General features: G+C 40.2%; 1 protein-coding gene across 1 annotated transcript in view; it reads right to left on the reverse strand.

The window, feature by feature from the left end:
- The window catches only part of ITGB5 (integrin subunit beta 5), a 195,382-nt gene that overhangs the window by 150,542 nt on the left and 31,992 nt on the right, over positions 1-12,848 (reverse strand). The window contains exon 4 of the mRNA XM_042782123.1: positions 3,573-3,822. Within this exon, the coding sequence (XP_042638057.1) occupies positions 3,573-3,822 (250 nt within the window). The remainder of the gene's footprint in view (positions 1-3,572; positions 3,823-12,848) is intronic.

Below are 12,848 nucleotides of genomic sequence, written 5' to 3' on the forward strand. Positions count from 1 at the left end.
AAAAAAAAAAATATTCAAATGCCAAGTGCCTGGGGCCAGTCTTTCATCTTCTGCCAGTTTCTAATCTTGCAGTTAGTGGATGACCCTTGGAAGAAGGAAAGTGGAGCCCCACCCTCTCTGTCTGGAGATGGCCAAGTCAGAGGGCAGAGGGGAAAAGAAGCACAGAGAATCACTGTTCTGGATGAACTGAAAAAGGTTTTGGTGAAAATGCTGTCCCTATAGGGCAGGTGGCATTAGAACTCAGCTGAGGAGTCTGGAGACAGAACCAAAGGAATAAAAATGACAGCAGTCACCTATAGCCAGAATGAAACTAAACCCAGTAAATGATGGTGCAGTGGTTAAAGCATTCAGCTGCTAACCAGAAGGTTGATGGTTCGAACCCACCAGTTGCTCCACAGGAGAAAGATGTGGCAGTTTGCTTCCATAAAGATTTGCAGTGTTGGAAACACTATGAGGCAGTTCTACTCTGTCCTATATGGTCACTATGAGTCACTATGGCAACTGGTTTGGTCTGGTGTTTTGGTGCCTCTTCATGGTTAAGGAACTTAGAAGCAGCTCATTTGTATTTAAAATTTTTTCTTTGCTTATTATTTTTCCACAAATATAGAAAAGTAATCTTCCCAACCCCTGGGAAGATCTAAATTAGCTTCTAGGAAAGTATACAGAAGGGTCAGGAGGGATTCAGAAGAGCATATAACACCACCAGCACAATCACCTCTTCACCTGCACCTCCCAATCCAACCTAGAGCTGGGAGCTATTTATGCTGTCAAAGATGAATTACAGGGAGAGGCAGGCTCAGAAGCTTTAAAACATTCTGTGGGAAACTCCAGTTCTCTCTTCCTCTCAGTGGTAGCCAAGGAGACCAAGATTTGAGAATCACAAGATGGAAGGAGCTTAGATGACTGAATCACCACTTGAAGGAGAGCTGCCAAAAAAAGCAACCCTCATCAGCAAGCAAGAAATAAGCTTTCATTGTGCTGAGCCACCGAGATTTAGGGGTTGTTTGTTACTGCAGCATAGCCTAACATTACCCTTAGGTAAGTGCCTAGAGGGTGAGGGTAGGGATGGTGTCAGTACAGGTATCATTCATTACTCAGCCTCAGGTAAAGAAGTTGTGTTATACTATAATTTGGATGAAAAAATACAGGCAACATGTTCATGTGACTATAGATTCTGAAAGTAGCTAGCTTGTGTACTTTATCAGATCTACTCTCTTACTATTTGCACATTCTGAGGGAAGTTACTTATTTTCTCTAGGCCTCAGTTTCCTCATCTGTAATATCTGCCTTACATTCACCTGAGAGGCCTCAAAAGGTTGCCAGAAATTTAAATGAGATAACCCATATAAAGTGTTTAGCACATTGCCTTACAGTTAATAAACACTTAAGTTTTAACTGCTCTTATCTAGTGACTATTTTGGGGCCTTCTATCACAAAGCCTCACTAAATATGAATGTGGTGAGGTGAGGCAAGAAAAAGTTGGACTTATTGTTCCTTGTGATTACACTGCATTATCTTGATATGTAAAGAATACTTGAAAGACTAAGAAACAAACAAACCAGCCTTGTGGAGTATGAGTTAACAGAGTTGGGAATATGATCCTCCTACCCCACACATGCATACACACAAACACCCCAAGGTAGGGACCTGTTCACCAAACACATCCCCTCTTCCTCCTGGCATACAGCTGAACTAGCTCCCCGCCTCCTTCCTAGACCTCAGTTCTGTCTTATAGCATGTAAGAGCAGAAGTGGCAAAGATCCTAGTCCAAAAAGATCCTCCTATGTGTGATTCTCCAGCATGATGATCTCAGAAGCCACATGTGGAAGACAGTGGAGCACAAGATGGAAGGAGCCTGAATCTCTGAATCACTGCTTGGAAAAGAGATGTCCACTGATAAGGACACTTACTTGGACTTAGGTGAGCAAGAAATAAACTTTTATCAAGTTCTATTGATTATACACTTGGGATTTGTTTGTTGTAGCAGTTACAAAATTATTTGTCAAACACGTTCTAACGCAGTTAAATGACTCATAATGGAAAAAAAATCATTCAGACCTTTAAATTACAAGGTTTTCATTTTGTTTTGTTGGAATAAGATACAGTTATTAATATAAACAATAGGTACAGACATTTGAATTTGTTTATCCCCAAGCACCTCAGTTACTCTAAGCAAGGGGAAAATCTGAGTGGTCTGCCTGCTCTCTCCCAGATCACTTGGAGGCCATCACTTCCTGAGGACATTCTCTAAAATCTATTAATGTGAGAAAACAGTATTGTGAGTATGTGTGAGTCAGGCTGGAAAATAAATGGACTGTAAACATGCCATCTTTATGCAACCTCATGACAGTTCATTTCACCACATGTAGTGGAAGAACAGAACTCAGTTATCATTAATCAAATTAAAAGCATAACAAAAATACCAATTTGAACAAATATTGATGTAGAAGTCTTAGGTAGTACAGATATAAGAAAAAAATGGAAGGAATAAAGATTGGAAAGTAAGAAACTATCATTCACAGATGAAATAATTGTTATATAGACTTTCCAAAAAATAGACCAAAAAAGGCAATTATTAGAATTAATAAGGGAAGTAGCAAGGTTGCTAAATACAAGTTAATTTTAAAAATTGCACTTATATAGATAAACAATTAAAAGTAAAGCAAAAAAAAAAAAAAATACCATGTATAGACTCAACAAACTCAAATATCTAGAAATATGTCTAATATATGAATGACTTCTTACTAAAAAGTACAAAGCATTGCTGAGATAAATTAAATAAGATCTAAATAAACGGAGAGATATATGACATTCGTGGATTAGAAAACTCAACATTGTTAAAAAGTAAATTTTTCTCAAAGAGATGTATATATGCAATCTCAATTTCTTGGTGGAAATTCACAAGTCCTTTATAAAAGGTATATTGAATTGCAAAGGACCCAGAATATCTAAGACAATCTTGGAGGGAAAAAAATGAAAGTTAGAGGATATATCAGACTCATAGTGACCCCTCCTTCGGTTTCTGAGATGGTATCTCTATGGAAGTAGATTGTCCAATCTTCCTTTCAAGGAGTGGCTGGTGGGTTTGAACCACCAGCCTTCTGGTTAGCAGTCAAATGCCTTAGGCACTAAGCCACCAGAGCTCCCACTAGATATCAGAACTTACTAAAATTCACAGCACTTAAGACAGTGTAGTATTTTGCAAGGATAGGCAACTAGAGTAATGAAGCAGCAGCGATATCAGAAACAAATATATATACAAGCACATGATTTATGACAAGGGCACCCTGAAATTCAATGTGGGAAAGAATGGTCTTTTCAATAAATGATGCTGGATCAGCTGGATATCTCTATGAGAAAAAATATGACCCTTGACCCCTACTTCACCCCCAAAACAAACAAAAAACAACAAAAACTGTTGCCATCATGTCAGGGGAAAAAAAAAATTGAAAGTCTAATTCTGGTCCCCCCTCCTAAATATGCTTCTACAATTGTTTCTTTGGGCTAAGTTTCCTTGCCGCTCCACTCCTCCAGCCTCAGATACACAAACAGAAGGACAGCTGGCCACTTACCCAATGCATGGGTTGGTCTGGTACCTTGGCGCTGTATAGGAGAAAGGTGAGATGTTCTTGTCTACAAAAGAGCCAAACCCCAGTCGGAAATTGCTGGTGAGCTTCCTCATCTCCTCAGCGAGCTTGGTGCCCAGGTTTCGGATATTGTCTAAGTCATCCTTCATGGATAAGGAGAGGTCCATCAGGTAGTACAAGTCCACGGGATAATCCTCCACCTGTCGAACCTGTAGCTGGAAGGTATTCTTGTTACCTGTGCCAACAGAGAGGTCATGTATATTAGAGGTCGTGCGATTTTGAGAGGGTTAAGGGGATGGATTTTGCTTTCAAAACTATTTTTAGTGATTGTGTGCCTTCTGAAAGAAGTATTTTTCTTGGAAGTAGATTGAATGAAGGGAATATGGGTGTGAAGGATGAAGCTCTAGGTTCTCCTTTGCAAACATTTAGCTCAGCAAAGAACTTCTTTGACAACTAGGCACCAGTCATGTCAGTTCTTACAGGTGTTCTGTTTTCTTAGTAAAAAAAGGCCTTTAGATAATTGGTGGACAGTGATGCAGAAAGTTCCAAGGATGCAAAGTGGGTGGAGAGTAGCCAAACAACCACAACACCAACGCCAGGAAAAGGTTCAGCCCAGATGAGAATGTGGCTGAAAGGAGACTGCTAAGGTTAGATTGCTAAGGGAGGGACCTACCCAAATAAAAGTATGGACAAGGGTGAGTAAGAACTGAGGTGAGAAAGAGAGGAGGAGATGCGTAAGGCAAGGGAAGATGGGAAAACAAATACAGTTGAAGAAAATACCCACAAAGGGCACAGATACCTATGCATCACCTAATTTTATTTCCCTAGCCATTTATCAAACAATAGTATTTAGTTTGGGGGCTTATTTGACCATTTAGGATATCACATACCAATTTATTATCATCAGAAATCAATCATATGGACAAATACAGGAAAACAGATTCCAAATTTTAGCCTCATCCAAAACAAAGAAAGAGAAAAGAAAAAAACACCACTAGATTTGTCTACCAGCTATAAGAAAGAGAAAATAATTTTCAGTTCAACAAGATAACCAATGGCTATAAAGGGAAAAAAGGAATTAATTCAGAGGAACAGAACAAAGAGAAAAGCCAGTGTCTGGGAGGTGTGGCCTCTACCATCTCCCCCTACAGAGGTCACAGAGAGGCCCCAGTCAAGGCAACGACCAGAGCACTCAGACCAGGATAATGATCCCTAAAGCATTTCATAATCTCTAAAAACAAATCATTTAGAACCATCTTCAAGGCTCAGGTAGTTCTATCTGCGCTTGAGCTTACTGAATGCATTTCAGGGGCACCAAGAGATATTCTATTTATCCCAGAGTAGCACTGTCCACACACATTTGAAATCTAGACTCATTCTTTGTGTTTAGATATGCAGTGGCAAAGGCAGCCTCACTCCTGCCAAAGGCATCATGTCTGATTTACCTATAGCCAGGTCTCAGAGCAACCAACCTGTCACCTGAAGCTGAAACTTTCTTGAGCTTGCAGGATAGGGAACACAATCCTCTATGCTCCCTCCCTTCCTCTTCAGATTTCATTAACTAGACCATAAAGAATCAAATGACCAAAAGATTTCAGTCCAAGTTCCACCTCGGTTACTCTACTAGGTGTGAAACCTGAGCCTCAGTTTCCTTAAGTGTACCAGTTACCATTGAATCAACTCTGACTAATGGTGAATCACATGTGTGTCAAAGTAGAAGTGTGTTCCATAGGCTTTTCAGTGGCTGATTGTTCAGAAGTAGACCACCAGGTCTATTTTCTGTGGTACCCCTGGGTAGACTCCAACTCCCATTTTTCAGTTAGCAGCCAAGAGCATTAACTGTTTGCAACACCCAAGGACTCTTCCTTAAATATAAAATTAAAATAACCACCACCACATTGGCAGGACTGTTTAGGATTATGATAATTCCTTGGGAGAGAATAGTTTCGTAAGCAGTAAAGGCCTGGACAAATGAAGTAGGATTATTATAACTATTATTTGTAACTTAAGTGACAGCTCTGAGCCTGCATCCCCTGACTTGTCTTTGCATGTCCTGTGCTAGCTGCCTCAGGCCTGGTGTAATTTGAGTTGCCTGTTGGTAAGAGCATATTTTTAAAACCATCAGAGTCTGATTCAAAGAGAGGAATGTTCCAGATTTCTTCCAGAATGCTAGACTGCTGCAGAGTCTGTATCTGGCTCCCATCAGGCAGACAAGAGCAGGTCCCTCCACAGGGCCCCTATTGACCTTGGGTGCCACATCACAGAGAGGTGGGGGCAGGAGGGACAGGGCAGGAAGGAGGGAGGAATTGGGGGAGGGGAGGCCCTTCTTTGGCCCTTGCATGGACAAACAACAGACATCAAATGAATAGTCTGGAATCATGTCCTTTCTGCCCACTCCCATGGTCTCTTGAAGGGCCTTTTGCATTTTTGTTGCCTGTCCCCTTCTCTCCAAATTCCCAGTTACCTTTTATTTTATCCAGAAATTCACTTCTACCTTTTCATGGCTTATGAAAAATTAACAGTTGGGCACTATATGACCAGGAACTGAAGAACTGGCTTGGATTCACAAAGGCTGGAAGGCACCCATGGGGAAGGCGGGGACACTGGGCTTGGAGATGGGACAGTTGGGTTGGAATCCAGGCCTTGTCAACAAAGACTCAGAGGACCTCAGGCTCCTTTCAGTTCGCTGCTCAGTTTCTGCATCCATAAAATGGGGAGGACATTACTGGAATTATTAAAGGAGATAATGTACATAAACACTACACAAAATCTCCTACACAAGGAAAACTTTGGCCTCAGCTCCCCCAAAGTTAATTATTAAAGCAATTTTCTGTGGGGATAAAAGGAGAGAAAGAAAATTCTGCCAGAAAGTTGAGTTTGAATGGCTACAGTCTTGGGCACTAAATTTAACTCCAAATTTTCCAGACATGAAGGCAAGGAGGGAAACAAGATATAATAGGTTTCTTTGCATGCTAAAAGGAGCAGTATATCTATTCTGAAGTGAGAAATGTCTTGGCATTAAATTCTGAGAGAGTTTGAACTTTAAGAACATTCAATTGCACATACACACATACATACATGTACCTCCTCACAGAGAGGAAATGTTATAAAGAAATATTCCCTGTAGCTTTCCAGAAAGAGAGGAGCGAAAGAGAGTCATATCCTTAATACTCAAAATGAGTGTTTATCGCTAACTCAAATATGTTTGATTTTAAATGCCACAAACTCCCTAATGGGCCTTGGCAATACTGGAATGTTCTGTCCGCAGATTTTAGAGGGACTAACATTCCTGATGATTCTCAGAGTGGGCGTTAAGCTGCCAGTGCACCAACTCCCCAACAAGGGAAGTGCTTCCAACGTTAGCAGACAAAAGGGGAAGATTTTACTGTGTGCAAAATGCATTCTCTGCAGAGAGGCGGCCTGGGCCACAGTTTCCCCTTCAGGTACACTTCCAGAACCACACCACTTGCAAATTCCTCCACTATATCTCTTTCCCAGCCACGCTGATCTCCTGCACTATCTGAGAGTTTAAACCAGCCACCACCTCCCATGTGTACAGTGGGGCGCAAAGTTCCTCCTGTCTTTACCATCAGTACTTGGTCTGTGCCTGTCTCTGGGACCCCATCCCTGTCCACCTGCCTGCATTTGTTGTGTGGTCCCCCCTCCCTCCCTCACCACCTAACATCCTATGATCTTCCCAACCATGGCAGCAGGCTCCTCTCCTCCTGTGGGCTGTACCCTTTCCTTCTGGGGCCATTCTAGGTAATCCCTGCCTGGGGACCAGTGGGAGGATCAGAGAAACGGGATAAAGCAAACTCAAAATAACAGCTGATCTCCTTGCACCTGTGAGGATGAAGCTCCTCCTGCAAGCAGGGCCTCTCATATCCTTCTGGTTTTTCCTATATGGAAAGCACCCAGCTCCAACTGTCATTTGAGCAGAATTCCTGCTACTGTACAACTCAAAAATGTAAGTTTTCTTTTATAGTAATAAAAGTGTGTAAGTATTTTAAAAGCCTTCTTCTTCCTGCCCTCCCTCTAATAATAATTTTTAAAAAAGCTAAGGACAGAGATCAGCTTGTCAAACATTTCTAGAGAGCTGGGGTACAGACTCTCAACAAAAAGTCTTTTAAGAAGATTATTTTTGTTCAAGTGTTAAGATAAAGTAGTACCACAACAGATAAAGGATCTTGCTATCCCAAAATAAATGTGAGTGATTTTTGACTCACCAGAATTACCCTTCAAAGCTAAAAAAAAAGAGAAAGAAAAGAAAGGAAATATAAAGAAGGAAATTTAAAGATAAACTATACTGTAAAAGGACTATAGGTGAACAGGGATTAGGCCCTAGTGCAAATTTATAAGACTACCATCTAGCTCTTCTGTTGTTTGAAACAGAAGAGCTATCAATATTTCACAATTAAATCCAGACCAAAAAAAAAAAAAAAATTGCCTCACTGGTCTAGAACAAGGCCACTCTATACTTCACCCCCCCCCACACCTCAGATTGCTGACTTTTTACAATATTACCCAAAAACAAGTCATCTAAAGACACAGTTGGCCTCCAATTACTGTCTGTCTCCAAGCATTAATTAACCAGCTGCTGTCAGGTCATCTCTGACTTACGATACTCCATGTATGTCAGAGTACAATTGTTCTCCAAAGTGTTTTTAATAGTTGATTTTTTTCAGAAGTATATCACCAGGCCTTGATTCCAAGGCACCTCTGGGCAGATTGAAACCTTCAAGCTTTGATTATCAGCTGAGTGAGCTAATCATTTACAACACCCAAAAACTACCTCCAAGTGGTGGTGTTGTTGTTGTTGTATGCTGTCAAGTCAATTCCAACTAACAGTGACCCCATGTGATAGAGTAGAACTACCTATTGGGTTTCCTAGGCTATAATCTTTACAGAAGTAGACTGCCACATCTTTCTCCCACAGAGTGGCTAGATAGGTTCCAACTACAACTTTCCAATTAGCATCCTGGTGTTTAATCATTGAGCCACCAGGGCCCCTCTCCAAGCATAACTCAAAACTTCACTGCTTCTTCCAGTAAGATGGTGGAATAGACAGACAAGCTACACAGACCCTCATCAACAAAGGAAAGATAAACCAATTCAAACAGATACAGAAGATAATCCAGGAGCCCTGAGTTTTGAAAGGAAGGATACAGAAGTGGATTAAACACCAACTAGTAGAAAAACCTGGATGAAAATAGTGAATAAAGAGACAAACAGAGCTGCGGACTGTCAGCTATCCTGATGGCACAGATAGCCTGAATACTTCCAAGTGGTGTTAGGACCTGGAAATTAACCTAAACATTGTCCTTGTTCACCAAAGCCTGCATGGAGAATAGCACTGGTGGCTGATGACTGAAAAAGGAAACAGCAAAGAAGGAGACAAACTCAGCTGAAAATGTTCAGATATCCGGAGGGCACAGCCATTTTAATGTTTACAAACAGCAGCCATTTTGGATATTCAAAATGACAGCACTCTCATTCAGATTCCAAGGACCTATGAATAGGCGCCTCTTGCCAAAGACAGTCCGGACATATGGGAGGCTGATGACTGGAAAGGAGATGGGTAGGGAGTGTATAAGTGCTGCCAACTAGCAAATAGAGAAGCACAGTACCATGCTTACTCAGATAACATCCAAACCCAACAAAGAAAATGAAAATTTTGGGCGAATCACTCCAACATACAATCACCAATTAAATATAAACACGAAAACGTCACAATGTCTCAGAGACAACAGACCATCACAGTCTACACAAAGAAGCAAGATAAAGCAGTAGAAACAAGGAATCAGGATACATACCCACAACACAACCCAGAGGAAGAAGCAGCACTGGAATTCCCTGCTAAGGAATTCAAAAGAATTATATTTAGGTACTGCCAAAGGGGCAAGGAGGCACCATCTTCTGACCTTCTCCAACCCCACAAGTAGAAAACAGAATCACCATCAGTAGCCCAAGATCTATCCCTGTGAGGCCAGACATGCTGCCTCCCTCCAGACCTTTCACCAACCCTGACACCAACCATTCCTCCCTCAGCACACACCACCTCTCTGCTGGGTTTGATAATTTGCTGCAGTGGCCACATAGAACTCACAGATTATGGAGTTTATTAGGGAAGAAACAAGTTTCAACTCAAGTTCAGAAATGCACTCAGTCTCTCGCAGCCCACCGTCTCTCAGCTGACAGTCTCTCTCAGACTCTTTCAGCAGTGCATGTCTCTCTCAGTCTCTCTCAGCAGTGTGTGTCTCTCAAGTCTCTCTTTCAGCAGCATGTGTCTCTCATGTCTCTTGGGAGCACATTTCTCTCAGCAGCATGTCTTTCTAAACCAGCAGTCAGAGAGATTCCTTCTGCATCTAGAAGGGCTCCTTTTGAGCCTAGCAGAGGGACCACTAACCAGTCCCAACATCAGAATTCTATATACTTGAGAGAGAGCAAACATCCCAGAAGATTGCTTCATGCTGATTCAACAGAAATACCCCAGGTGAATAACTTTAGCAATCAGGAGTTACTCAGTTGCTCACAGCAAATTCCACCACAGAGTTTACAAAGACTTATGGTTAGAAACGCCACATTATGTAATTTACTACGCTGCAGGTACCTTCAATGGATTGAGAGACAAATCAAAAAAAAACACTGACAAAATTGAGGAAAACACAGAGAAAACTCTAGAACAATTTCTGAATACAAAAACAAAATGACAAAATAAATGAAAAATTAGAAATGATATAAAATCTACAGATAGAAATACAGAAGATTAATACTAATTTTTCAGAAATAGATAGCACATTGAAAGGGCAAAGGATTAGAATTGAATCAATGGAAGACAGAATTAGTGAGATTGAAGACAAATACCTCAATACTTCTTTGGAAAGGGATCAGTCAGAATGAAGGTCAAAACAAAAATGAAGAAAATCTAAGGTTCATGTGGGATACCATCAAAAGGAATAACCTATGTGTAATCGGAATTCCAGAGCAGGAAGAGACAAATAGAACCACAGGGAAAATTGTAGAAGATCTGTTGGGAGAGAATTTCCCTGATAAGATGAAAGATGAGAATATATCCATTCAAGAAGCCCAACAAACCCCAAACAGGATCAAACTCAAAACTCACTGCCACTGAGTTGGGTCTGACTCATAGTGACCCCTTCTTGGGTTTCTGAGGCAGTAGATTGCCCAATCTTTCTTCCGAGGAGTGGCTGGTGGGTTTGAACCACCAACCTTCTAGTTAGCAGTCAAATGCCTTAGGCACTAAGCCACCAGAACTCCTACCAAACAGGATAGACCCCAACAGAAAAACAACAAGACATATTATCATCAAACTCACCAAAACCAAAGACAAAGAAAGAATCTTGAAAGCAGCATGGGAAAAACAAAAAGTTACCTAGAAAGGGCAACCAGTAAGACTAAGCTCTGATTTCTCAGCAGAAACCATGCAGCCAAGAAGGCAAATGGAATGAAAACATAAAACCCTGAAAGAAAAAAATTTCCACCCAAGAATTAAAAAAAAAAAAAACTCACTGCCATCAAGTCAATTTCAACTCACAGCAACCCCTTCAATGTGTTTCCAAGGCAGTATCACTATGGAAATAGATGCCCAACCTTCCTTCCAAGGACTAGCTAGTGGGTTTGAACCACCAGCCTTGTGCTTAGCAGTCAAATGCCTTATACACTATGCCACCAGAGCTCCAACCAAGAATTATATACCTGGCAAAACCCTCAAATATGAGGGTGAAATTAGGACATTTTCAGATAAGCAGAACTTAAGGAATTTTGTTAAAACTGGACCAACCTTCCAAGAGATGCTAAAGGGAGTCCTTGGACAGAGAACCAACAACAGTAAATAACAACTGAACATTAACACACATGAAGACATAACCCAGAAACCAAACCAGTTATGGAAGCATCCAAAGTAAATAAGCCTACAAGATTGTAAATGAACCAGAGACATCAATCAGCAAATGAAGACAACTACAAACCAAAAAGAGGGAAAAAAAATCTGTAGTTACAGAACTTCTAAATGGCAAGGAAGTCAAGACAACTACAAGATAGAAAAGACTGTTCTAAACCTGGGAAGAAAATTTAAAATCACAGGGCAACATCAAAGAAAAATGATAAACTTTCACATCACAATAAAAAAGAGGATCAGCACAAATATTTCATAAACACTAAAACAATAGCAAAGAATGAAGTCATTCATAAACAAAATGAGCTCAGCACAGAAAATCATATGGAACAAAGAAATCAGCAGCACCATGAAAAAACACATAACAAAATGACAGCAAAAAATTCATACTTGTCGATGACTGCACTGAATATCAATGGATTAAATGCACCACTCAAGAGACGAAGAGCTACAGATTGGATAAGAAAACAAAACCCATCAATATGCTGTCTACAAGAGACACACCTTAGAGAGAAAGACAAAAATAGAAAATCAAAGGTTGGAAAAAGATTTATCAAGCAAATGGCAACTATAAAAGAGCAGGAGTGGCAATATTAAATTCTAATAAAACTGACTATAAGACAAAAACCACCATAAGAGACAAGGAAGGACATCATATAATGATTAAAGGATCAATCTAATGAGAGGACATAACAATAATAAATATCTATGCACCCAATGAAAGAGCCCCAAAATACATAAATCTGATTTCAACAGAATTGAAAAGGCAAATAGGTGACTCCACAAGTCACAGTAGGAGACTTCAATACACCACTTTCAATGAAAGATAGAACTGGAAAGAAAACAAAGATGGAAAAGAACTAAATGATACAATCCACCAACTTGACCTTATAGATATCTATAGAGCACTTCACCCAACAACAGGACAATATACATTATTTTCCAGTGCACATGGCACATTCTCCAAGATAGACCGTATGTTAGGCCACAAAGCAAGCCTTAAAAATTTAAAACCACTGAAATACTGCAAAGCATCTTTTCAGATCACAATGCTATAAAACTAGAAATTAACAATAGGAAGATGAATGGAAAAAGAGCAAACACATGGAAACTGAATAACGCCCTCCTTGAAAATAACTGGATAATAGAAGAAATAAAAAATGAAATAAAAAAAATTCTTTGAATCAAACAAGAATGAGAACACAACATACCAAAATCTTTGGGACACAGCAAAAGTAATGATTAGAGGCCAATTTATAGCAATACATGTACACATCAAAAAAGAAGGGCCAAAATAAACACTTTAACCCAACATCTCCAACAATTAGAAAAAGAGCAGCAAAAAA

The sequence above is a fragment of the Orycteropus afer genome, unplaced genomic scaffold (assembly GCF_000298275.1).
Source record: "Orycteropus afer afer isolate SDZICR_OR568_19922 unplaced genomic scaffold, OryAfe1.0 scaffold00245, whole genome shotgun sequence".
Classification (NCBI taxonomy): domain Eukaryota; kingdom Metazoa; phylum Chordata; class Mammalia; order Tubulidentata; family Orycteropodidae; genus Orycteropus; species Orycteropus afer.